The following is a 26685-nucleotide window of genomic DNA, read 5'->3' as shown; positions in this document are numbered from 1 at the left end:
GTACTGTTGTAGGTTGTTCCACATTTGTTTTTGAAATGGGTTATTTTCTCAGAAGTTTTTGTTTTCAAATAAAATTGAAGTTTTGACTTCAAATAAATTAGATTAATACAAACATTTTTTTAAAAAGTTTTGAATCTATCAATTTGATAATTTTTCAGAAAATTTATGGAGTTGTAAAACCATCACCACAATGTAGTCGTAGAACCTGTCACCTTCAAATGGTACTGTTGTGCCCATTTGTAGTCCATCAGTCATTCCTACCTTCAGCCCTATTGCTAGTTAGCTTTCTGTAACTGTCATATTTTGCCCTTTCTGGACATTTCCTATAAATGGAGTCATTAAAAATGTGGTATTTTGTGACTGGCATCTTTCACTTAGCATAGTATTTTCAAGATTCATCATCATGGTACATGAATGTTGTAGCATATATAAATATTCCATTTTTAATGGCTGAATAATATTCCATTATAGATACCACACATTTTATTCATCCATCAGTTGATGGACACTTGAGTTGTTTGTACTTTTTAGCTACTGTGAATAATGATGCTCTGAACACTCATGTACTATTTTTTTTTTTTTTTTAGCATTTATTTATTTTTGAGAGATCATGGGTGGGAGAGAGGCAGAGAGGGAGGGAGACACAGAATCTGAAGCAGGCTCCAGGCTCCGAGCTGTCAGCACAGAGCCCGATGTGGGGCTCGAGCCCACGAACTGTGAGATCATGACCTGAGCTGAAGTTGGATGCTTAACTGACTGAGCCACCCACGTGCCCCTCATGTACTGTTTTTATGTGGACATCTGTTTTCATTTCTCTTGAGTATATACCTAGGAATGAAATTGCTGGGCCAATCGGTAACTCCATGTTTAACTTTCTGAGGAACTGCCAAACTGTTTTCCAAATCAACTACGCTATTTTCTGTTACCAGCTGTTTCTCAACATTCTCATCAAGACTTGTTATTGTCCGTCTTTTTTATTCAGTGGGTGTGAAATGGTATCTCATGTACCATTGATTTGTATTTCCCTAATGACTAAAGAGTTTGAACATCTTTTCATGTGTTTATATTAGCCATTTGTATATCTTATTTTGTGAAATGTCTATTCAGATCATTTGCCCATTTTTAAATTGGGTTATTTGGCTTCTTAGTAACTTGCAGGAGTTCTGTATATATTCTCTAGATACAAGTCCTTTGTCAGATGATATCCAAATAAGTTTTTTTTAGACTGTGACTTGGCTTTTAAGCCATTTTCTTATGGTGTATTTTGAAGTGTAGAAGATTTTAATTTTTAAGCCCAATTTTTTTTAAGGATGTGTTTTTGGTGTGAGAATTTTAAAATAAGGTTTTAATTCCTCTTGAGGGTTGAGGGCCTACTATAGTGTGAAATATAGTGTGAAAATTCATTATTTGTCGTGATATCATTGGTTCAGTATTGGTCACAGAAAATAATTTTCAGGCCATTTTTATTTTCTTAATGTATTTATTGGGAACTCATTGGAGTCATTCTTTTTATAGATTTACTACTGTAATTATAAAAGAAATACAATAGAACTTTATAAACGTAACTGTACCATTTGTAGTGGTTTAATTATAATAATCCTTTTTCCCCAACCTTACCAGCTCCCCAGATCTTTAGCTTCTACTCCCACTGCTCCTACTAATCCAGCAACGCCAGACAATGCATCACAGGAAGAACTCATGGTTACCTTAATAACGGGATTAGCTTCTCTCACATCTAGAACTTCTATGGGCATCATCGTTGTTGGAGGGGTGGTAAGAAGTCCTTTTTAGTATAATTAAAATTGGAATTTGTGCAGAGCTTTTTGTTAGATCATGAAAAGAAAGGTATATTTACTTTTATTTCCAGGATCTATAAAATGACACGAAAAGTTTTTGGTTAAATTAGTGAATAAAGAGGAGTTTCACAGGTCTAATCTTAAGTTTTTAAAACTATATATTTTAAAATTTAACTATAGTTGACCTATAACATTGTATTGGTTCTAGGCATACAACATAATGATTTCATAAAAGCGGATATTGCAAAATGATTTCCACGGTATAAATTTTTACCAAATACTTCTTTAGGGAGAAAAATACCACCAACTAACTAGTCCTTTAAACAGTGCTTATTTTCACATTACAGCACATAAAGAAATGATATTTGTACATTGGTGAAATAAGAATGATCCAGGTTCCTTATCTAGCCTTCTCTGAATACCAAAGGGATCTGCCTTCAAGTATTAAAGATTATTAAAGATTAGTAGTAGTACATATATGTAAAATATTTTTTCACATCATGAACAATATGACTTGTTTTGGTTTTTTAAAATCTGTGACCTAAAAAAAAAAAAATTCACATCCCTTTTTGAGATAACATTAGATCAATTTACCAAATAAATGTCTGGCAGGTTATAAAAGTTCTTGTCTGATATTTGTTTAAAAAATGGATCTGAGTCAAAGGTCTTTAGGGAGCTGATGAGTTTGCTAAAATGCCTTAATATACAATGCCCCTAATGGTGATTTTCTTTCTCAAAGTAGCCTATGAATTTATCTTTACAGATTTGGAAAACTGTAGGCTGGAAACTCATATCTGTTTCATTGAGTATGTATGGAGCTTTGTATCTTTATGAAAGGCTGACCTGGACCACTCGTGCTAAGGAGAGAGCCTTTAAACAGCAGTTTGTGAACTATGCAACTGAAAAACTGCAGATGATTGTCAGCTTCACGAGTGCAAACTGTAGCCATCAAGTACAACAGTAAGTTGGAAGATGTGTCTTTGTTTCCTTTTTTTTTTTTTTTTAATTATTGAACTATGACATACATGTAAAAAATGCACAAGCAAAAGTACTGCTCAAGGAACTATCACAATGTGAACACACTTTGTAATCACCACCAAGGTGAAAAAATCGAATGATACCAACCAAGTAGGTTCAAAAATGCGTAATGACAAGTGTAATTTATTTTTACTGTCACAGCTCAGGTTTACAAGTTTAAAGGCATAACTCTTTTATTTTTTAATTTTTATTTTTAAAAGTTTTTTTTTAATCTTTATTTTTGAGAGAGACAGAGTGAGAGCGGGGGAAGGGCAGAGAGAGAGGGAGACGCAGAATCCAAAGCAGGCTCCAGGCTCTGAGCTGTCAGCACAGAGCCCGATAGGGGCTCAAACTCATGGACCATGAGATCATGACCTGAGACAAAGTCGGACGCTTAACCGACAGAGCCACCCAGGCGCCCCTAAAGGCATAACTTTTAGAACTCAAGGGAATTTTATTATAATAATACTGGTGTCCACTAATTTCTTTTATGTGTCTTAAAATTTGTTTCATTGATCTAGTAAAAATATATAGAACTCCAATTAAATCAATGCAAAACAGCCAATTTTTGGATGCTACTGAGACCTAAATTAAAAAGTTCTCTGAGCTGAAGATGATTGTAGTTTAGTGAAGGAAATAACATGTACATAATTATAATAAGTGAAAAGTGGTAAGTAAGCCTCATAATGTGAGGCTTTAGAATCTTAAATCAGGAAAGCTAGTGGGTTAATAAGGGTTTCCTACAAGGTAGCCAGAATAGAATAAAAAGATGTAGGCAGAGAGAACACCCACCCCAAAGCAAAGAAAGGGGAAAAGAAGTGTGTTCAGAAACATGAGAAAATTTCGATGTGACAGATATGTATATCAGAGGGGTACATTTGAATATAAACCTAACACTAGGACAGGAGCTTAGATAATTAGAAGTCTGGGGAGAGATGTCATTAACGTTTAGCTCTGGAACAAATAACTGCAGTGGTGTGGTATATAGAACGGTTTAGATTAAGGAGACAAGAATTGCAAGGAGATTAAACTTTCAGACACAAGGTCAAAGCCCGTACTAACATAGAGCTGTAGAGAATGGAAACAGGGCACAGATTTGAGATAACTGAATATTTACCAAATATTTATTGAACTCCTGTTTTATACAGTAGTTTTCATTTTATTTATATTAAGGAAGATCTTTTCTCTAATAAAGATACCTAGACCTCCAAAAGAAATCATCTCAGGTCACATATGTAAAAATAAAGTTAAGCTTTCCATTCATTTGGTCTTCATTAATTGCCTACCATGTGCTAATAATTCTGCTAGAGGGGGTTGTGAGAAATAAAAAGTTAGAGATAACTTGATCCTCCTTCTTAGAAGACTTTACATTCTAATGGAAGCAGCCTCAAATAATTATTCAGTTAATATGAGCTAAATATTAATGCAATATGAAATAATGCAAGATGCTTAATTTGTCTAATACTGATTTATGGTAGAATGGGGTGAGAATGGAGAGAAAAAAGGCCATGGGAAAGATGAATATGCACAGGAGAATAGTTGCAAAGAAAAGTCAGTTAATCATATTCCAGAGGTACACACCTACTAGACATCCTTCCTGTTGCAAAAATATGTTTGCCAAAGCTAACAGATTAGCACACAAATTGAGCCATTTGGTTGCAGGAACATGGTTAATGTTGCTATGATTTAAAGTTTTTGTTTTGTTGTTGAGGTGCCTGGGTAGCTCAGTCGGTTAAGCATCTGACTTGATCAGCTCAGGTCATGATCTTGTGGTTCACAGGTTTGAGCTCCGCATTGGGCTCTGTGCTGACAGCTCAGAGCCTGGAGCCTGTTTCAGATCCTGTGTCTCCCTCTCTTCCCCACTTGCAATCTGTCTCAAAAATAAAATAGACATTAAAAAAATAGTGTTTTTGTGCAAGTCACAAAAGCTCATGAAGTTTTCTTGCCTGTTCTCAGTAATTTATTTCTGTAGGCAAAGGACTCATAAGTCTTATTGTGTTTCTGAGGAAATATACCCATCTTTTGCCTTTTTATAGCTTATTCATATTCACAACCATATAGTAGAGGTTCATACTGCCTATTGAGCATTTGTCTTGAGGCCAGATGAAATTAAGCCTACAGTGGTATTAAGCCTTAGTGCCATATCCTCCCTTATACCATTCCTAACAGTGTTCTTTGATACCTTACACTTTACGTATATTTTAAACTTGTGATCTTTTTATATAAGCTTTAAATTAAAGCTTCATTCATTTTCAAAGACATTCATGACTGCTGAAAACATCATTTTTTCTTTTAAGGGAAATGGCAACCACTTTTGCTCGCCTGTGCCAACAAGTTGATATTACACAAAGACATCTGGAAGAAGAAATTGCTAGATTATCCAAAGAAATAGATCAACTGGAGAAAATACAAAGCAATTCAAAGTTCTTAAGGTATTTGAACATTTTTCTTGATAATAGAATGTTTATTGGTCTCATTACCTAAATATAATTACATTAAAACTTTCTGCATTGGCTTAATTATATTCCATCCATATTTAATTCCATATGTTTTGCATTTTCAGTGAAAGCTAATTTCAACAAGAAAAAACAAATCTGAATTAGAAGGAATTTTTTAGGTCTTTATCTAGATAGAACTTTATGTTGAGCTATATTAATCCCCGTTCACAGCAGATGTTCTAAAATTAAAAAGTGTGAGTTTTTAGTCCTGTATATCCAAGACCCATAACTTCCATTCTCATTGGGGGATGTGGATGTGCTTAAAATTTGAAGCAACAAGAGTAAACAAGATATCCTAATATGTGGAATTCTGGTTTAATATGATTTATCATGGATTCTGTGGGGTCTAACTAAAGTTTGCTTTTGGGGACCTGACCAGAAGTGTCACCATGAGGTGGCTCCTTGTTGGTAGTCCTGATATTCAGCTTTTACCAATTAGCTGGCTCACCTATGAGTATCATTAAGCATCATTTAATTCCTGCTGCTACTTATCAGGGCTTGTGTTACATAAAATGCCGATATAAGAGCAGCCTGCAATGTCTCCAAATCGTAGAGGCTATCCTTGTGAGCTGAATTTTGGGACATAAACACCTGTGGTCGTGTCTATCCACGGTGTCTTAATCTGATCAGCAGTTACATTGTTATTGCACCTTGGTTTCATAATCTCTGCAAAAGATGACGGCCTATCACTTAGACCCCAGCCTCTTTTCATACACACACACACACACACACACACACACACTCCCAAGTAAATTTCATTTATCCCATTGCAGCTCTTTTAAGTTAGATCATCCCAAATACAGCCTTTAGTAAAACCATATCCAGTAGTTTTTTTGTTTTTTTTTTTATTTAGGTTTTTTTTTTTAGTAGTGTTTCATCTTGTAAAACAAATGATATTATTGGCACTTGCTGTAGCTTTTTGATTTTTGTAGGACTTAAGCATGAATAATTCTTATGTGCTAATCCTTTTTCTAAATAAATCCCATAATATTTAGAATCCCCACTGTTACTAATTAGGCTCCACAATTCAGATAGAATTTAAGTTACCTAATTAAAAGACAATTGCCTGAAGAAGCATACAGTGTAGTTCATGTGTCCATTAACTTATATGACCTTGACTATATGCCCTCAGCAACAAGACCAAGAGAGAAAAGCTCACCCAAGTATGTGTGTGTGTGCCCTGGCATGGTATGAGAATAGGAGGCAAATCTGTGTTCTTCTGTCAGTTTTAGTTCCTGTTTTCATCTCATTAGGGTATTTGGCTGCATCAAGTATGATTCTAGTATTTAAAAAGATTTTTGGTATACACGGTCCTTTGACATCTGACACCTACTCTATGTATACATAAAACCCGTTGTTCTATACATTGTTTAACTTAAAGGGAATTCAGGGACAATTATGATTCTGTGACTTAGGATATAACTCCCATGTAAGGTAATAGGACTCCATGGTCTCTTAATGCTTTTCATTCTTTCTTAGGTTTTTGGTTTTTATTTCAGTATACCTTTTTAAGTTCTGAACATTGGATTCTGCGTTTACAGCAAAGCCATAGTAGCACACATACGTACTCTAAAAATTTGATAATATTTTAATAGGAGTTCAGATACATGTAGTAGCACCTGACTAGTGATTTTTTGTTTTGTTTTGAAGATTGGATGGAATGCATTTCTTTCTCACTGGCCTATATGATAATTAGATTGGTATTTTTATTCATTTTTTTTAAATTAGAAATAAAGCCGTTCAACTTGAAAATGAGCTGGAGAATTTTACTAAGCAGTTTCTACATTCAAGCAATGAAGAAGAATCTTAACAGTAGAGATTGCTTTGGTGATCATCATAGGAGAAAATGGAACTTGGAAGATTGGGACAGTTTTTTTATGAAATGACTTTAAATATGAATTATACTAACTGTACCTAAATAGCAAATCCTTGTGTAGATTCTGATAATGATCTATCTCAGGGTGTTTGCATTTCTGAAGAGTATTATATGAGGTCTTTTTAATTTTAATTTTGGGTAAAGAAAAGGCTAAATTGTGTTTAAAATGAATTTAGTTAAAAGCAACAGAACCAACTATGTGACCCCTGAGGGGTGGGGCCTTGTTCTTAATTAGGGCTCTCTTTGTTTTTGATTCTGAAAAAACTCTGCTTCCTGGCATCCAGGAGTTAGAGAATGCTCATTTCATCTTTTCTCAAAACTAATTTTTGATGCCTACTTTAATGGGAATAGTCATTTTTTTCTTTTATAAACTGCATTGCTCTATCAAGGAGAGTGGAATGTTCTTGAGTGTATTGTTTATGCAAGTTACAATCACTTTTGCCATCCTGGCAGGTATGTAAACCACTAATAAATACACTGTTTTTACTCTTTTTTCCCATTAAAATGGATGTAAAATACTATAAAGGTTTGTTATTATAGTCTCTTATAAAAGTATAAAAATTTCTGGGTCTAAATAGTTGCCTGATCTGTTTCTAAAGAAACATTTTCAGTTTCAACTATGATTACAGCGAGGAAACCTTTCTATCTCAGTTTTAGGAGCAAAGTTTGAAGTGATAAAAATAGCCAAAGATACGGGAGCTCTGACTTTTGGGTGGTTGTATTCCTGTACCAATGCCGTTGTTCTTCAGAAGGTACTTGCGGAGGAAACTGCTGGATTGTCCCCCCGGGTGGCTTTACTTTTATTTAATTGTATGAATTTGCCAGGGCACTGTTAATATTACTGTACTTTTTAACTTAATGAAATGTTCATGAGTTCAAGTATTGTCTGTTTCTGTGTAAAAACTAATTTAAACTTATATGGAAACGTGAAAAAATGACATTCTAGGGCTTTGCTACACAAAATGTAGCCTTGAGGATCACCAAAGCAGCAGCATCTAGATGCTTGTTAGATGCATAATGGCTGCATTTGGCAAGGGATACTTTCTGCTTTTCCGTAGAGGGATAACCTGTTAGGCTCTTTTATTCTTAATACTATTTCCTTTCTTGTGCCTTTAAGGCTTCTGGATGCTACTCAGTCTTTTCATAACAGGTGCAGCACTATTTTTCAGGATATCTTAAGGAGCAAATAATATTCTTTAGGCCACAGAAGCCTTTCAAAAATGTTTTTATGCAGAGCAGATACTAGGATGCACTATTCAAATCCAAATACTAGTTTATAGCTTGTTGCTTTATAACCAAAAATAGTACAGGCTGCCAACAAATGGGATTAGGTAACAAATTCCACATGAAAAACTAATGTCTAAGATTCTGGGTACTGCTAATTTAGGTTACAAGTTCAAGACCTTAATCTTTATATGAAAAGTACTTGAACTTTTGACACAGTGTAGTTTGGTATCACCTCATTAGTATGGTACAGTGCCTGTCAAAGTTTGACCTCTGGATTATCTGTGTATCACTTGTGAACTAAGAAATACATATTGCAGGGTCTCACCCCAGACCTGTTAAATCCAGGACTAGGTTTGGAAACCAGCCATCTGTTTTAACAAGCCCTCCACGTGATCCTGATGCACACTAAAGTTGGGGTAATACTGGAATAGTGGTTCTGGTATAGTCAATTTATAGTAAGTTTTCCATCACTAGTTTGAATGCATTTCCACGTGATCAAGTTTGAAAATGCATGAATGTTGGAAACAGAACACTAAAATAATGAAACTCAACATAAGTGCATCTATGACTAAGCCCGTGAATTATACAGAAATTATGTATTTCACAGCTGTAGTTCAAAGTTATTGCACATACTTGATTATGTACGTTTGCGAGACTATTTATAAACTTTGTATAACCTTAAACTTTTTATAGAACTACATTTTTATAAGTATGCAAGGTGAAAATAAAACTTGTTTGCCTGATAGTTGATAAATGTAACATTTTTACTGGCATTAGTGAGTTTTAATCTTAAGTTTTGCAGTAGGGCTATAGGTATCTTGGGTCATGGCTCATGTGCCTAGCCAAGTACTCAACTCCCTCCAACGGTGTGGAAATGAAATGACAACAGTGAATACTTTTATCTACATCCTATAAGCAATCAACTGGTTAATAAGCTGGCATTCATAATGCAGTGAAGTACATTTATTCCTTGCTTCCAGCAGCCTATTTTTCATTTCATAATTGCCAATGTTTAGATAAAGGAAAAAAGGCTGAGCATGAAATGACTGGGCTTGGAGTTTACTTCTGAGACTTAAGTTTTAGTGTGATTTTTAAAATTAAAACATGCTGTATGCAGTCTGGTTAAAAGCACTTTATTGATTACAATATCAATTCACAGCAATATTTCACAGAGCTACTGTACAAATAAAGGAATGAATCACTGTGCAAGAAAAGATCAAAGAATACTATTAAATCATGGTACAAGTCCATAGTTTGGTTTAAAGCTTTTATAAGAGCTTTAATCTACTACGTTCACCTTTCCCCAAGTCATACTACTGACATTCAGAGTCAATTCGCTACGAGTTTGTAGAATCCATTGTAAGTGGGAAAAAATAATCAGCTTTAAAAACCCACTTATTTGTGGATGACTTTGGATAAGAATACACAAATCCAAGTGTTCAAATGCTTCTTTGAAAACAATAGAATAGAGCACCATTGTGTAAAAGACAAAAAGGCTTGAAATATCCACCAAGTATCACTGAAATTCCATTAAGTAAAAAATAAATACTACATGATGTAAGATTTTGTTGGGAACACTTAAAACCAGTTGAAACACATAACCAGTTTTTTCATGATGCTGCATTATAACTATTTTATAGGATCAGTAATTGGATTTAAGGAAAAAAGACTCAGGAAATTTTATCAACATGCAGATTGGCTAAATACAAGGTGTACCATCAATCTGTGACTAACTTTTAAAAAATACACTGCTAGCTTAGACATTCAACTACAAACCATCTTAATGAGTACCTATTGTAACCAATATTTTTAAATACACCACTGAATTTAAGACAATTCAAAATGAATGGGAGAAACACTAGTAAATATGAAACAATTCACCTTTTACTTTAAATTTCTCACAAGAAAGACGGTCTATCCTTGTGCATGTTTTAAATTCTCACAGGAGATAAGACAGTTTAAAATTTTGCTTTCCACAATGGCAAAGGGGAAATTTGAAGCTGAACATAGTACTTAATTTAAAAGCAAAAATTTTAAGCCTTATACTTACACCCTAAAGATTCTAGAAAGAATACTGTTAAAATGATAGGCCAATTTAGAAGATTGTTTAATCAGTTTCCGTAAGTTTAAATGTCAACAGATAAGCCATAACTATTCAATATGTGAAACATTCAACAGTAATCAGAGCATAAATTTCCCTGAATGTTTTCACTTTTAAAAAGGTTAAAATTTTATTAAATCTAAGACCTCAATAGTGTCAGACAAAGTCAGTTATAATATTGGCACAGTATATTTTAGAAATAAAAGTTTCATTGTCACCTGGAGAAGTCAAGATCCATTTCTCTTAATAGGTTAACTTTAAAATGGCTCAACACATTCAGAAGCACCTACATCCATTGTGTCTAGAAGACTAGTTTACTATCATTGCAGTATGGGTTCAGCTTAGTCTAAATTACTAAATTAAAATAAGAATTGTCTATTAGACTCAAGATTAAAATATTAAACCCAGATTTTTGCCTCTGAAGATAGAACTCAATATGGTGCATGTAACCATGGGATTACAACTATAAAAATCTGAGCTAGGGAGGGACCTTGGACATTCAGTCTAAACCTCTAATACAGCTGCCAAAAATGAGGCCTGTCCATCAAAGTAGAGAGGCCCTTACTATCAGCTTTTGGGATGATTTGCTGAACCACATGGCAATCATGCTAACTTTTTTTTTTAGAAAAGAATGTTCTCTTAAAATATTCTTGCAATGGGGCACCTGGATGGCTCAGTGTGTTGAGCATCTGCCTCTTGATTTAGGCTCAGGTCATGATCCCAGGGTCATGGGATCAAGCTCTGTGTCAGGCTCTGTGCTGAGCATGGAACCTAAGATTCTCAAAAAAAAAAAAAAAAAAAAAAAATTCTTGCCAGATCTGAAAAAAACACTCTTTACGAGGTGATTAATGAGGAGTCTACAAATAAAAATGCTGAGGCATATTATGTTTAAATGCTTCTTATAAGGTAAAAGAAAATTAATAGGCACCAAATGCAACATTCTTGATCGAATTCTTTAAAACTGTATTTGGACATAATTTTAGTCTTGAACTAAAATTTATACAGTGCCTCTATATACTATGTTATTCTTAACTGGTTATAGGAAGTCTTACGCACAGCACTTAAATAGACCACCAGCTGAACTTGAGCTTCAGTAAACAAATATGTTTAGCAACTGGAACCTATATTACTGGAGAGCAAAGGTTTAACTAGAAAGTTAATGTGGTAATGAGGTCACCATTTGGTCATTATGTAGAAACCACAACAGTGGTTGGTTTTTAGTTGCCTAGTACATATTTAATTATGGGAGCTGCTTTTAAACTAATCTACCCAAGATTTTTTAAATCATTCTATCAACATGTTTAAGACCATGGAAGTAGGCTGTGCCTCTGACGAAAGTATCTTGTTATTAAATTTCAAAGTAGAAGAGATACTTCTCATATATATATATATATATATATATATATATATATATATATATATGTATGTGTGTGTATATATATATATATATTACTTTGCTTCTCATATATATATGTTACTTTGCACATGGCAGAAATGCTTTCTTGAATAGGATTTTGGAATGAATTGCTGAACTACATGGCAGACCCTCACCTTTTGGGGAAATGAGTACATTCCTTTAAAATACTCTTGCCTTATCTCAAAGAACTGCTCTTTATGAAATGACAGTTCACAAACATTAACTGCAAAAGGTTCATAGAAATCTTATGTGTTTATAAATATACATTCATGCCTGCCATCTACACTGTATTTTTTTGGTCCTGTATCATAATCTTCCTGTATCCATTTTCCTTTTTATTATTATCAGCTGTTCTTAAAACTGATACATTATAGCTGATTCACTTACTAGCACATTCACAATATAAAAATGAAAATTCACAAGTACAGTTTGGGAGTATTTAGGTTAGGGTTACAGGTGATGAAAAGTTGAGACCTGTCTCAACAGTAACAGATGCAGTTCACTAAATCACAAAACAATGCACTTCTCTATATCAGAATAACCCATGACTTCACCATCAAGCAAGACTAACAATCTTCTATTGTCATTTAGCTTCCTTTATAGAAGAAAATCCAAGGGGAAAAGTATCTTTGTTTAAATTTGACGTGAGGGAGGGGCGGGCAGGCATTCTAGTAACAGACACATTATACCATTTACGAACAGAGGAACTGCTTACTATTTTCCTCTGATTCCTTAAAGAGCTGCTCTTAGAATTTTTCTTTTGGCTTTCAAGTGGAGTCACTTGGATCTAAGCATTCTTTGAGGCAAAAATCACTTAGAAACCAGTATTTTGTGCCAAAAGAAGAAGTACTACAGAAGAGCAAAAAGCTTTAATATTTCTTTCAAATTTAAGTCACAGAAAGTTTATATCAATTCAGATTTTGTATTATCTGAACATAAATTCATAAAGCCACTTTGTTACACTACACAATTAGAACTAATCAAGTCTAGTGACTGATTAGATTTTACACTTCTCTCGACAATATAATGTCATCACATTATTTCCTATCTACATGTAGGTCAATGGAGTACACTGGGGAAAACTCTTCAGATTCAAGGACAGTCCAATCGTTCATCAATCTGAAATAATGAGTGTACCTACAAACTCAGTTCTAGAATATCAAATCCATAGGAAAGTAAGCCCAACTATTTAGAGGTCCACTGAAAGTGTCTTGGTCATAACCACATTTTTAAAATGTCAATAATTTTTATGCAATTACTGCTATTAATATAGGAGTTTCTTATGTATGTCTAAAATTTCAGAATGAAATCTTGATTCCCTGGCCTTCAGATCATCTCCCCCTCCAAGGACTGAAAACAAGCACTTCTTTAAATTCACAGGATGGCCAAGGATGCACCAGAAACTACTGATACTCAAAAGGGTCTCCCCTCAGAAGTACCTAAGCCTGCTAGTATACTTAAACATTAGGCAACCAAATGTCTTTTACATCAAAAAGGAAGGTCAGACTTCAAGAAGACTTTCTTCAAATACAGCACACACACATCAGGAATCACTTCCATCTATCACTGTGCATACTTCCTCCATTACGTAACTCAAAAATGTGATATTCTTATGTATAGAAAGTTAAAAATGTAGTTCTTAAAAAAATGCAAACACACAAACATGATAGACTGCTATAATGTGTACATTCTGTCCTACACAAAGAAAATAAATCTGAGTACAAGCAAAAATTCATCAAAGTTAAATTAGCTCAACTCAAATTAATGCACTGGTCCTTTTGATCTCAGCAAGCACCCTTGCCTTTTTTTTTTTTTTTTCCACTTTTTTGTTTTACAGTTTACTGAAAGCTTCTTTTTGTATATAATTATCTCAATAGAAAAATCTTCACCTGCAAATATAAGGTAGAATTTTCTTCTCACAGCTATAGGCTGTAGCACTGATTTCTCCAGATAGCAACGGAGAACAGAAAAACCTGCACATGCTATTAATTCCAGATTCTAAGAAAACTGTCCCAAGAGCCTGTTGCCACAGCCATGCCATCATCTGTTACACCTAAACAGCTGACCCGGTTATCGTGACCAGCAAGAACACCTGAAAAACAAAAAGTTCAGTAAAAAAATTAGTAACAGACAAGTTTCAGAATTAAACAACTATGTGCATAAAGATCTAAGAGGGTATTTAAAACCTAAATGGGGAGACTTGGTCCCAGGGGTAAGCTACATATGTGTACAAAATACAATTCTTTCCGTTATGTGAATTTTTGACATGTACGTTGGCTCATGCTTTAATCACTTCTGTAAAGTGATCTTATAATTATGCTTATATCTAAAACAGATTATATTTTACATTTCTAGTAAGTTCATGATACTCCAGATGCTGCCATTGCTCTATGCTATTTTCAACAAAAACAAAATTCCAAAGGAAGTTCAGTGAAGTAGCCTTTCACAAGAACAGAAAGAATGTAAGAACACAGGATGCCTGGGTGGCTCAGTCAGTTAAACCCTTGATATCTGTGCTGGGCATGGAGACTGCTTTAGAGTCTCTCCCCCGCCCCTCAAAAAAAAAAAAAAAAAAAAAGGAGGGGATGTGGGAAATGTAAGAATGAAATTGCCTGACATTACCACTTCCAAAAATACCAACACAGTTTATATATTTTCGTTGTTAAACAGCAAACACTGCAATATTTGGTTATAACTTTGTGAAACCAACACATCTAGTTTTAGTTTTGTCTACTAAAGTTAATTTCATTTGAATAAATACAGTTAAATTTATCTGCTATTCACATCACCACATGGGCTATTCCCAAATAATTGGGAGGAAAATGAGAAATGTGAAGATGTAGAAGAAAAATTGGAATATATCAAATTCAAGATTTTTTCTTTACTGTGTTTGAGTCTGCAGGATCTCTATACAATGAAGCATTATCATTTTCACCCAACTTCAGGAACAGAAGTTCATCCTTTCTTAACTTCTAATATTCTCTGTAGTACTTCCAGTATGGCAATGTTTAGCAATGGGCAAATTTACAATTACAGGTTAAAATTACAAAAAACGAACAGTGACTAAATAGTCCAAGTCACGTTGGAAAGAAAAATGAATTAGCAATTCACAAGTCACCATTCAATTTTACTGTGAAAGTATACAGTTGAGCCCACTTGAAACCAAGCAGCTGTAAGCAAAGCAACACTCAAACTCAAATATAGGCTAAAACATGGAAAAGAAACAGATTTTAAATTTTGTTATGGATACTAACTGATTCAACCCAGGCAAAACACCTAATACCTCTTGAAAAAGTAATTGGCTTTGGACAAGAGTATCTCCAAATTTCTACGGGCAGAATGTGAAACTGTGAACTTTTCTGCCATCTCTTAGGAAAGGTTGTTATGTAGAAAGTTATTCACAGGAATGTTAACATTGCCCCTACTCCTTCGGAAGTCTCAACAACTGTATAGGAGTTTAAAGGTAAGAATACAAACCCACAAGGACAGGACCGAGCTGGCAGTGGTAACAAAACTATACGCTACATGGTAGTACTGTGTTAGTGGACCCCAAACAAAATGCTGAGTTCAAAGCAAATGCTGTGGTATGCCGAGAAATCAATTCACACCGCGGAACCTCTACAAGGGTTACATGCTAGTGGAACCAGCCATCTCTGGAAACAGAAAGGGGCAAAGATGGGGAAATAAACTAAGACTACATGAGAAAGTGTTCAGGAATCGGACATCGCAGGTCTCTACTCTGAGATGACTGATCATCTTGTACCAGGGCATAAACCTAGAGACTTATTTGATAGAAAAAGAGATGATCTCTTAACGAGAAGAAAATGGATCTACTCCAAGATCTATTAAAACCAGCAAAAAGCTGGCGCGGCTGGGTGGCTCAGTCGGTTGAGCGTCTAACTTCAGCTCAGGACATGATCTTGTGGTCTGGGAGTTCGAGCCCCGCATCAGGCTCTGTGATACCAGCTCGGAGCCTGGAGCCTGCTTCAGATTTGGTGTCTCCCTCTCTCTGCCCCTCCCCTGCTCACACCTCTGTCTTTCTCTCAAAAGTAAATAAACATTAAAAAAATTTTTTTTAAAAACCAGCAAAAAGTTTGATGATTAATAAGTATATCAAAACTAAGAATATAAGCCAAAAAATTAACGTAACCTAATATACACCAAGTGTATATTGCTCTGCAATAGGTACTGTTTAAAAAGTCCTAATCAGGTAAACACTGAACGATGGGAAGGATGTGGCTGTGGTGGGAGGAGCGATGTTAAAGCTGAACCCTCAACAGAGCATGCCATGAAGTTAAAAAAAAAAAAAAAAAAAAAAAAATCATGACCCAATGGAATTGTTGTTTTTAAACTTCTAAGCATTTAGGGCCACCTGGGTGGCTCACTCAGGCGTCTGACTTCAGCTCAGGTCATGATCTCACCATTTGTGAGTTCGAGCCCCACATTGGGCTCTGTGCTGACAGTCCAGAGCCTGGAGGCTGCTTCGGATTCTGGGTCTCCCTCTCTCTCTGCCCTCCACCTGCTCACGCTGTCTCTCTCTCTCTCTCTCTCTCTCTCTCTCTCTCTCTCTCTCTTAAAAATAAATAAACATTGGGGCGCCTGGGTGGCGCAGTCGGTTAAGCGTCCGACTTCAGCCAGGTCACGATCTCGCGGTCCGGGAGTTCGAGCCCCGCGTCAGGCTCTGGGCTGACGGCTCAGAGCCTGGAGCCTGTTTCCGATTCTGTGTCTCCCTCTCTCTCTGCCCCTCCCCCATTCATGCTCTGTCTCTCTCTGTCCCAAAAATAAATAAACGTTGAAAAAAAAAAAAATTAAAAAAAAAAAAAAATAAATAAATAAACATTAAAAAAAAAATTAAAAGAAAAAAAGACTTTAGCTTTAAAACAAAACAAACTTCTAAGCATTTGGGGCACCGGGGTGGCTCAGTCAGTTAAGTGTCAGACTCTTGGTTTCGGCTCAGGTCATGATCTCATGGTTCAGTAGATCAGGCCCTGCGTCGGACTCCACAACCAACAGTGTGGAGGCTGTCTGGGATTCTCTCTCTGCCCCTCCCCTGCTCTCTCAACAAATAAATATTTTAAGAAAATAGCCTTATAGCTATTCGCTGTTGAGAGTTCAGCCTTAACATCACTCCTCCCACTGCTCCCCCTTGTGGATACTAAATAATCCACACTGGAGGGTGCACACACACATCAAATAAAAGCAATACAGGCATGTTATTTAAAGATATGGAAATGAGGGGCGCCTGGGTGGCGCAGTCGGTTAAGCGGCCGACTTCAGCCAGGTCACGATCTCGCGGTCCGTGAGTTCGAGCCCCGCGTCGGGCTCTGGGCTGATGGCTCGGAGCCTGGAGCCTGTTTCCGATTCTGTGTCTCCCTCTCTCTCTGCCCTTCCCCCGTTCATGCTGTGTCTCTCTCTGTCCCAAAAATAAAATAAACGTTGAAAAAAAAAAAAAAATTTAAAAAAAAATAAAATAAAATAAAATAAAGATATGGAAATGAATACTTAGGAGCTACCTTTGGGAACAGAAAATGTGGGTTGAGGGCCAGAGGGCTGCTGTTTTGGGAACAAACCATGTACTTACTTGGTTCCATAGCATAATTTTGATTCTAAAAATATACATAATACCACTCTGTGTAAGTTGTTATTAATGACAGTCCCTAGGAGGACTTGATACTTTCACTAATATTCTGGAAGCTGCAGGGGAGAACTCAGACCATGGGGCTAAGGGAAGAGAGTGCAGATCTAGGTTGTGTCCCAGACAGGATCTGCTCAGAAGGAAGACGATTCAGAGCAGTTAGTTTCCTGTTAGGTTAGAAGAAACTGTAATTTGGAAAACACCACGCTGAATTATATTCACTATTTCTCTTTAGAGCAAAACTCACCAAACAAGAAGCTACTATAGAACTAGATGTTACTCTTCAGAAAACAGGAATGTAAATATGGTTTATGGGCTGGAAACGCACTCACAGGACAAGGACCATGAATGAGAACTGCCAGGTCATCATTCCCCACAGCTCTAAGGAGAGTCCAGGCCTCAACAACTGATAGGAACTTCGTTTCCTAACAAAATCAAAACCTACTGTGGACTTCTTCACTAACCTGCACGATCTCCTTTTAGAGTGTCCCATACGTTACAATTGAAGTCATCATAACCAGCTAACAGGAGGCGCCCACTTTTTGAGAAAGCTACAGAGGTGATTCCACAGATAATATTGTCGTGAGAATACAGCAGTAATTCTTGGTCTGCACGGAGGTCAAAAAGCCGGCAAGTGGCATCATCAGAGCCGGTGGCAAAGGCATATCCATTTGGGAAAAACTAGAAAGAAAAGGAACAAACATTTATTCTGTAAAAGTACACAAAAACCACGTGCTATGGTGGGATGACAGACTCTGGGTAAAACAGACCTAGATTTGAATTCCAACTTGGCTTCTTACCAGGTGAAAAGCTATTGGGCCCTGAAAATTCCTAAACACTTTGGGCCTTGGTTTCAGAGTGTTGGTTAGGATTGAATGAACTAACATGCAAGGTACATGGTTTAGCACATAGCAAGTATTCAGTAAATGCTGGCTCTGTTCCTCCTCCATATGGTTTATTAAAAGATTTAAATCGAACATTACTATTTGTAGAATTTATGTATGTGTACTCTTAAACATTCCAAAATCCCATTATGAGAAATAAATAGGAAACATTTTACAGCAAAGAACATAAATCATCCCAGCTAGGCTAGGCATAAAGTTAAGCTAGTTAGAAAGCTATACATTATTAGTTTGTAAATCCCTTTTTCTCAGAAACCGGCACTACTCAACTTTTTTTTGTTTGTTTGTTTGTTTTGTTTTTTACAAAGGCTTTTTTCATATACCTGTTGGTCATCTGTATTACTTTCATGAACTGACTTTTCATGATCTTTGCTTATTTTAACTATGCTGTTAGTACTTGAAAGAATGAGATGAATATAAATTTTGTTTTTTGCAAACATTTTACAGTTTTTTTATAGTTTTTTTAAAATATAAAGCAATTTTTTTTAGCAATATTCATTTTTATGTAGTCAAGTTCATCTTTCCTTTTGAGATTTCCATTATTTTTATGAATAAAGTCCTTTCTCAGGATTATTACCTGATATTCAATTATTTTTTTTCTAATTTTTAAAAATAATTTTTCACATCTTAATTTTTATCCATCTGGAATTTGATATACAGCATTCAGTATAAGGATCTAACTTAATTTTCTTAATAGTCAAGCAATTGTCCAGCTATTGACTAAATAATTTTACTGATTTTGTTGTTACACCTTTAATTCACTAAACTCTTATATACACAAAAACATTAGTTCTGTCTTTCTTGTACTTATACCACATGGTTTTTTTTAATCATAACTTAATAAATTTTTCTATCGGGTATGGCAAAATACTCATATTACTCTGATTCAAATCATTTTATTTTCTCCTTTTTTCTCCCCCTGCCTGAATTTCACAGATATTTGATCAGATTTCTTTTCTTCATATTCCTCTGACTCATCTCAAAAAAAAATCCACTTGGGTTTAAACTGAAATTTGTATTAAGCCTAAAAATTAGTTTGAGGAATAAATGATTGGTTTACAATATGCAGTCTTCTCATTCAGTAATAGGGAATTTTATTTACTTTTTAAATGTTTATTTTTGAATGAGTGAGTGAGTGAGCAGTGGAGGGGCAGAGAGAGAGAAGGAACCACAAGCAGGCTCTGTGCTGTCAGTGAGGAAGGACCACAACACAGGGCTCTATTTTACAAACCACGAGATCACAATCTAAGCTGAAATCAAGAGTCTGATGCTTAACTGACTGAGCCACTCAGGTGGCCCTTATTATTATTTTTAAGATTTTAAGTAATTTCTACACCCAACATGGGGCTCAAACTCACAACCCCAAGATCAAGTGTCACATGCTCCAAATGAGCCAGTCAGGTGCCCCACGAATATGGAATGTAAAAACCCCCACACTCCCAGATGATGGTGGAGGAAGGGAGTGCTAACAGGTTAACAGGTTCTCAGAAATCAAGTACTTGTATTTTAACAGTAATGTGAAACACTTCACCAAACCCTTACTGCTAGAGGCTAATGGTTTTGACCACTTCCTTCCATTCTACCAGCTAGCAAGATCCTCTGTGTTGTTCCTTTGCTGGAAGTTCAGCAATGCCATTTGCATACATTTATCAGCATGTATGGATTCAACCCTGTTCTCTACCACAGACCAAAACAGAAGCTATAGGGCCTGCACTAAAGGATGCCTAGTGGAGAACACCCAATCAAGATGACCCTTTTGACTCCGTGTTTGGGGGCCACAGCATGCCAACATTCTATGTTCAAGACTCAGGATGACCAGCCATCCCATTTTGCACAGGACAGTCTCTGTTTATGCCTTTCTCCCTGGCAAAATGAATAACTGCACTTTTTCACACTGAAAATTTCACATTTCCCAGTTTGGATGATATATGCTCACTCTACCAATACAATGAACTAGTTTTAACTGCTCTCAGAACTACAGGAAATTAGCCCTTAGGTAAGATAGCCTTTAGAACGACAGGAAATATATAGATTTAAATGCATCTGGCAGATTTAATATACACTCAAAAGTGTGTGTGATGTTGGCAGTTCATTTAAGGTGGGTTTTGTGGTGGGGGTTGTTTGTTTTTAAATGGCAGAGAAGAGCTTTCTAGTACTGAATTCTTTGTTTTTTAAGAATGGGTGTTTGGCGGCACCTTGGGTGGCTCAATCGGTTAAGCATCAGACTTTGGCCTTGGCTCAGGTCATGGTCTCAAGGTTCCTGAAATCAAGCCCTGCACTGACTGGGCTCTGCACTAACAGTGCAGACCTGCCTGGGATTCTCTCTCTCCCTCTCTCTCTGCCTGCCTCTCCCCCACTTTCTCTTCCAAAATAAATAAACTTAAAAAAAAAAAAAAAAAAAACAAATAATGGGTGTTTGCTTATTATCAGCCAGCTTTCAGTATCCAGAATACTGACAAACTGATATTAGGAAATATATTAACAAAAATTTCCATAATAAATCATTCTTTTTAAAAAAAATTTTTTTTAATGTTTTTTTAATTTATTTTTGAGACACAGAGAGACAGAGCATGAGCAGGGGAGGGGAGAGGCAGAGAGAGAGGGAGACACAGAATCTGAAGCAGACTCCATGCTGAGAGGTCAGCACAGAGCCCGACACAGGGCTCGAACTCACGGACTGTGAGATCAGGACCTGAGCCGAAGTCGAAGTCGGATGCTTAACCGACTGAGCCACCCAGGCGCCCCATTAAATCATTCTTATAACTAATTTTTACTTAATATTTTTCTTCTTACTTTGACACATTTTTGGATTTGATTTGCTATAATTTCTCCTAAGATGGTTTTATCTAGTTTTAAGGGGTACCCAGTCTTGTGTTTTGGTGTAAGGGTTATGCTAGTTTGTCTGACACAATAAACTGGAAAACTTTGACCCTTTTTCTGTGTTTAGGAACAGATTTAATAGTGCTCAAATTTTCTGTTCCTTCAAATGAAGTATGAATTATTTGCCTAAAACATACATGGGTCTGTAAGTTTTTTTAAAGCTATTTTTTTGTTAAAATTATCAAGCTATGCAAGTTTTTACTTATTGAGACAGTTTTTGGAAAACTATTTAGAATGACCGTAAGTTATACAGTATATATTTTAAGATTTTCAAAGTATTTAAAAATTTTTTTAAATAAAACAAAATCTTTTATCTGTGAGTAATATAACCTTTACTATAGTATCTTCATTTTGTATATCTGCAATTTTTATCCTTTTCCTCTTAAGTTTACTAGAGATTTAGAGAGCAAAGTCTTAGATTATTGAATTTTAAAATTTTCTAATAGTTTTCTATTTTTGAAATTTTCTAAATGTTCATTCAAATATTCATTGAGCACCTACTGTTCTGAGTGCTAGTCAGGTGATATATAGAAGTCAACAAAATGGACAAAAATCTGTCTCCGTGGAGCTTATATTCTTGTGAAGCATACTATAAACACAAAAAGTAAAAAAAACAAGCATGTTAGATAAGTACTAAGGAGAAAAAAAATAAAGCAGAAAAAGGGAAAGGGAGCATGGTCAAAAGCTTAGAGTGTCCAGGGAAGGTTTTACTGAGAAGTACTTAGTAAATACACCTCCCCTTGCCCCGTAGGAGGTGAACAATGGGCTTCTGCTGGGAAGACTGAGGGAGGGGGGGAAGCAGTGAAGGTGACAGCCCCCATGGGGGAAATGTGGGGGTGGGGGGCAAGGAGACCAGCGTGACTGAGGCAGAGTGAGGACTGGGCAGATCGCAGGAAGAGGTAGGCAGCATGGGTAATGGGTGATCATAGGCCCACAAGCCCTATCTAACAGGCTGATATAAACCCCTTGGGACAGTTTTCCAGATTTTAGAAAAGTAATATGCTGTGTATAAAATTCCACTGGGTCCTGAAGTAGCGCACTGTAATAAATAAACACAACAGTGTGTATTGAGTGAGCAACACGTCAGACTAAGTGGGGTAAGTAGAGACTACATACAAATAGCTCTTTGTCCTTCCAGTGAGGTTCTGCCACAGAGTAAGTCTACACTAAACTGAAGGAAAAGAATGTCTTTCAGAACTTTGCAGATGTGACAGGTGCAGCTGCTCCAGGGCTGGATGGACTGCAGGTAAGGGGCAGAGGGTAGATCATGGAGAGCCTGTTGGTTCAGGTAAAGGCTCTCACTTCAATCTGTATTTCTGCTTTTCTCTTTACCAGCTCCTTCCTCTCACCCTCCAGGTGTGAACTGTTCTTTTTCCTTTTTCCGAAGTCCTGAGCTATTCAACCTCAGATCTATTCTTTCTTTTGTGGCCTACTATGTGAATGGTTATCCGTATGGTGCAGAGTGAAGTAAGTGTATTCAGTCAATATTATTAAACTGTATTATTTAATCCTTAGGGTTTTTTTCTTGACTACCTAGGATATCAATACCTCAAAGTTGTATACAAAACTCTCTTACACAATGGTGTTTTGGGTTCATTTCTCCCTTCATTTCTAATGGTTTTGGCTTTACGGGCATTTCAGTGTTATGGCTTCCCTACAGACCATCTCTTATTAACATAAAACTTCTTTAACTTTTGTTTCAATTTTATTTTGTTTAATAGAAATATAGTAATATTACTAACATTTCTTTTAGTTTAAGGTGTGCCCACTTTTTCATTTTTACTGTTAGCCATCCTGGGCCATTTTGTTTTAGATGTAGCTCTTGTAAACACAGAGTTTGACTTACTCTGTATCTTTTAGTAGTGGCAACCATACACATGTATTGCCCTGAGTTATTCATATTTGGTCTTAATCTCGTATCCTATGTCATATTTACTGGAATTTTTCTCCCTACATTAAATATGACCTCTGATACTTAAAATTCTTGGGTCACAATATTTCTCCCTCAACACTCAGTGGATATTGTTCAGAAGCCTTTAGACACTGTCTATTAGGGAAAAGTGTGAGGCTAGCCTGATTTTTTTTTTTTTTTTTTTTTTTTTTTTGTATCTAGGTAATCTACTTTTTCATTTTGAATATTTCTAGGATTTTTTGGTCCTTATGTTTTGATATTTTAAATTCAAGAGGATGGGTCTATGTTGGTCTTTTAAAATTACTTTCAAATACTTGGCAAACCCCTCAAAATTGGTTTCTTTCTTCAGCTTACTTTATGCTTAAAAAATTATTTTTTTGGCTACACTTCTGCTTTCAGCCAAAATGGAGTAATGCTGATCACATTTACCCCTATGCTGAAAAAAAGCAATTGAAATGGACAACATATATGAAACGTGGTTCTAAAGACACTGGATATGAGTCAACAAAGAAGAGTGGTCCCTGAGAGACAAGACACAAATGAGGTAAACTCCATAACTGACCCCCCTTCCTGCCTGGAGAAAGTTTACAGGTCATGGTGCCAGGAAGGGGAACCCAGATGAAGCCTGCTGATGTCCCAGAGTTGAGGAGACAGAGCTAGGAATCCAGGGAGTCCAAGGCAGCTAGAGTTCACAGGCCAGAGCACCAGAGAGGACAATGCTTGGTAGACAGAAAAGTCAGGAGATGATGAGGGGTCTCTCAAGTACTCAGCTGAAAACTGATCACAGGTGTGTGAGGAAACTATTCAAGCAGGGGAGACACCCATAAAGATAACAGGAAACTGATGCCCACGCAGGGCCAGGAATGATGCTTGTCCAACTGTAGCAAGAGGGAAAACCTCATAATTCACTGGGAGGAGAGAGGTTTTCCCTCACTGGTGGGGCAAACTTAAGCATACACAAAATGCTGCTCTGGTCCCACCTAACAAAACTGAAATGTAAGGCCTGAAAGGATCACACTATTTCCAAATAACTATACCCTAAAACAAAGCAATATTAATATAAATAAAAAAATATCCAGCACCCAATAAGGTAAAATTTACAATGTCTGGCTGGCATCTAATGAAAATCAGACATGCCCTCCCCTACTTATGCTCTGTCTCTCTCAAAAATAAACATTAAAAAGAAATTTAAAAAAGGGGGGGGCGCGCCTAGGTGGCTCAGTCAATTAAGTGTCCAACTTCAGATCAGGTTATGATCTCACATAAGTTCAAGCCCCACATTGGGCTCTGTGCCGACAGCTCAGTGCCTGGAGCTTGCTTCAGATTCTATGTCTCCTTCTCTCTCTCTGCCCCCCCCCCACCCACTCATTCTCTGTCTCTCTCACTCTGAAAAATAAGTAAACATTAAAAAAAAAAATTAAATTAAAAAAAAGAAAATCAGACATACAAAAAAGCAGCTATGACCCACAATTAGAAAAATCATTCAGCTGACACAAACCCAAAAACGTCATGGATGATAGATTAACAGACAAGGATGCAAGCGATGTCTGATTAAAACGTACACCATATGGGCTTAATGGCAGATTAGACACTGCAGAAGAGTAGCGACCTGGAAGACCTAGCAACAGAAACTATCCAGAGTGAAAAACAGCAAAAAAGAATGCTGAAAAATAAAAGTAACACAGCATAAGCGAACTGTGGGAACACTTCAACTGTCTTAATATATATGTATTTGGAGCCCCCAAAGGAGAGGAGACGAAAAATATATTTGAATGATAATGGCTGAAAATTTTCCGATTTTGATGAAAATTGTAACCCACAGATCCAGACACAAGAAATGTGAAGAAAATTACACAAGATACATCATAATAAAGTTGCTTAACCAAAAGAGAAAATATTAAAAGCAGCCAGAGAAAAACAAACGACACACTGTGTAGAGACCAAATATAGCATGAAAGCACATTTCATATCAGTACCAACATGGAAAACAATGGAATAACATCTTTACGGTATCAAAAGAAAAAAAAAGTGAAAATACCTTTAAAAAATGATGGCAAAATAAAAAAAAAAAAAACTGTTTTAACGATTTTAAGTTAATCTGCACACCCAACATGGGACTCGAACTCACAACCCTGGGTTCAGAGGTCACACGCTCTTCCGACTGAGCCAGCCAGGCACCCCAAAAATATTTTAGGCATACAGAAGCCAAAGGACTTTAGCAGATTTACACTATAAGAAATGTTAAAGGAAGCCCTTCAAGAAGGAAAATAGATGAAAATCTGAATCTATAAACAAGACTGAAAACAGAAAATGGTAGCTAGGTAAGTAAACAAAGACTTTATTTTTTAAATGTCCCTTAAAGAGTATCAGCTCCTCAAAGCAAAAGCAGTTATCAATGTACTGTGGAGTTTAAAATATATAAAAGTAAGATTACAACAACTGCACAAAGGCTGTGGGGGGAAATGGGAGTGTTGTTATTACTCAGCATTAAAAAGAATGAAATCTTGGATTGCCAGGGTAGCTGGGTCAGTTAAGTGTCCGACCCTCGATTTCTTTATTGCAGCTCAGGTCATGATCTCATGGTTCATGGAAATACAGCCCCAGTTTGTGCTCTTGCTCTTTCTCCCTCCCTCCCTCGCTCTTTCTCTCTGCCCCTTCCCCAGTTGAGCACATGTGCTCTAAATAAATATATAAACATTAAAAAATAAATAAATAATGAAATCTTACCATTTGCAATGACGTAGTGGAACTAGAGTGTATTATGCTAAACAAAATAAGTCAGAGAAAGACAAATACCAGATGATTTCACTCATATGTCAAATTTAAGAAACAAAATAGATGGAGGCACCTGGGTGGCTCAGTCAGTTAAGCATCTGACTTCAGCTCAGGTCATGATCCTGTGGTACACGAGTTCAAGCCCTGCATTGGGCTCTGCGCTGACAGCTCAGAGCCTGGAGCCTGCTTCAGATTCTGTGTCTCCCTTCTTTCTGCCCTTTCCCTGCTCACACTCTCTCTCAAAAATAAATAAACATTTAAAAAAACAGACAAAATAGATGAACAGAGGGGAAGAAAAGGAAAAATGAAATAAAAAAAAAAAAAAAGAGAGGGAAGCAAACCATAAGAGACTCTTAACTATAGAGAACTGAGGTAACTGGAAGGTAGGTGGGTTGGGGGATGAGCTAAATGGGTGATGGGAATTAAGGAGGGTGCTTGTTATGATGCACACTGGGTATTGTATGTAACTAATGAATCACTAAATTCTACTCCTGAGGGGCACCTGCTTGGCTCAGTCACTTAAGCATCCAACTTCAGCTCAGGTCACGATCTCAACGGTTTGTGAGTTCGAGCCCCACGTCAGGTTTTGCACTGTTAGTGCAGAACCTGCTTCAGATTCTGTTTCCCTCTCCTCTGCCCCTCCCTGGCT

General features: G+C 36.4%; 2 protein-coding genes across 5 annotated transcripts in view; one reads left to right on the top strand and one right to left on the bottom strand.

The window, feature by feature from the left end:
* MFN1 (mitofusin 1) overlaps window positions 1–9164 on the top strand; it is a 35725-nt gene extending 26561 nt beyond the window's left edge. For all 4 annotated transcript variants that reach the window (XM_045502900.1, XM_045502899.1, XM_045502902.1 and 1 more), the window contains 4 exons: window positions 1621–1773; window positions 2560–2756; window positions 5111–5245; window positions 7040–9164. In XM_045502900.1, the coding sequence (XP_045358856.1) occupies window positions 1621–1773; window positions 2560–2756; window positions 5111–5245; window positions 7040–7121 (567 nt within the window). In that variant the 3' untranslated portion in view covers window positions 7122–9164. The remainder of the gene's footprint in view (window positions 1–1620; window positions 1774–2559; window positions 2757–5110; window positions 5246–7039) is intronic.
* Window positions 9165–9531: 367 nt separating this feature from the next.
* Window positions 9532–26685, bottom strand: part of GNB4 (G protein subunit beta 4) — a 38147-nt gene continuing 20993 nt past the window's right edge. Inside the window, exons 9-10 of the mRNA XM_045502903.1 lie at window positions 18032–18248; window positions 9532–14024 (exon numbers count right to left, since the gene is read on the bottom strand). Of these exons, the coding sequence (XP_045358859.1) occupies window positions 13918–14024; window positions 18032–18248 (324 nt within the window). The 3' untranslated portion in view covers window positions 9532–13917. The remainder of the gene's footprint in view (window positions 14025–18031; window positions 18249–26685) is intronic.

The sequence above is a fragment of the Leopardus geoffroyi genome, chromosome C2, assembly GCF_018350155.1.
Source record: "Leopardus geoffroyi isolate Oge1 chromosome C2, O.geoffroyi_Oge1_pat1.0, whole genome shotgun sequence".
Classification (NCBI taxonomy): Eukaryota; Metazoa; Chordata; class Mammalia; order Carnivora; family Felidae; genus Leopardus; species Leopardus geoffroyi.
The sequence above is the reverse complement of the archived record's forward strand: the minus strand, read 5'-3'. Positions and strand labels throughout refer to the sequence as shown.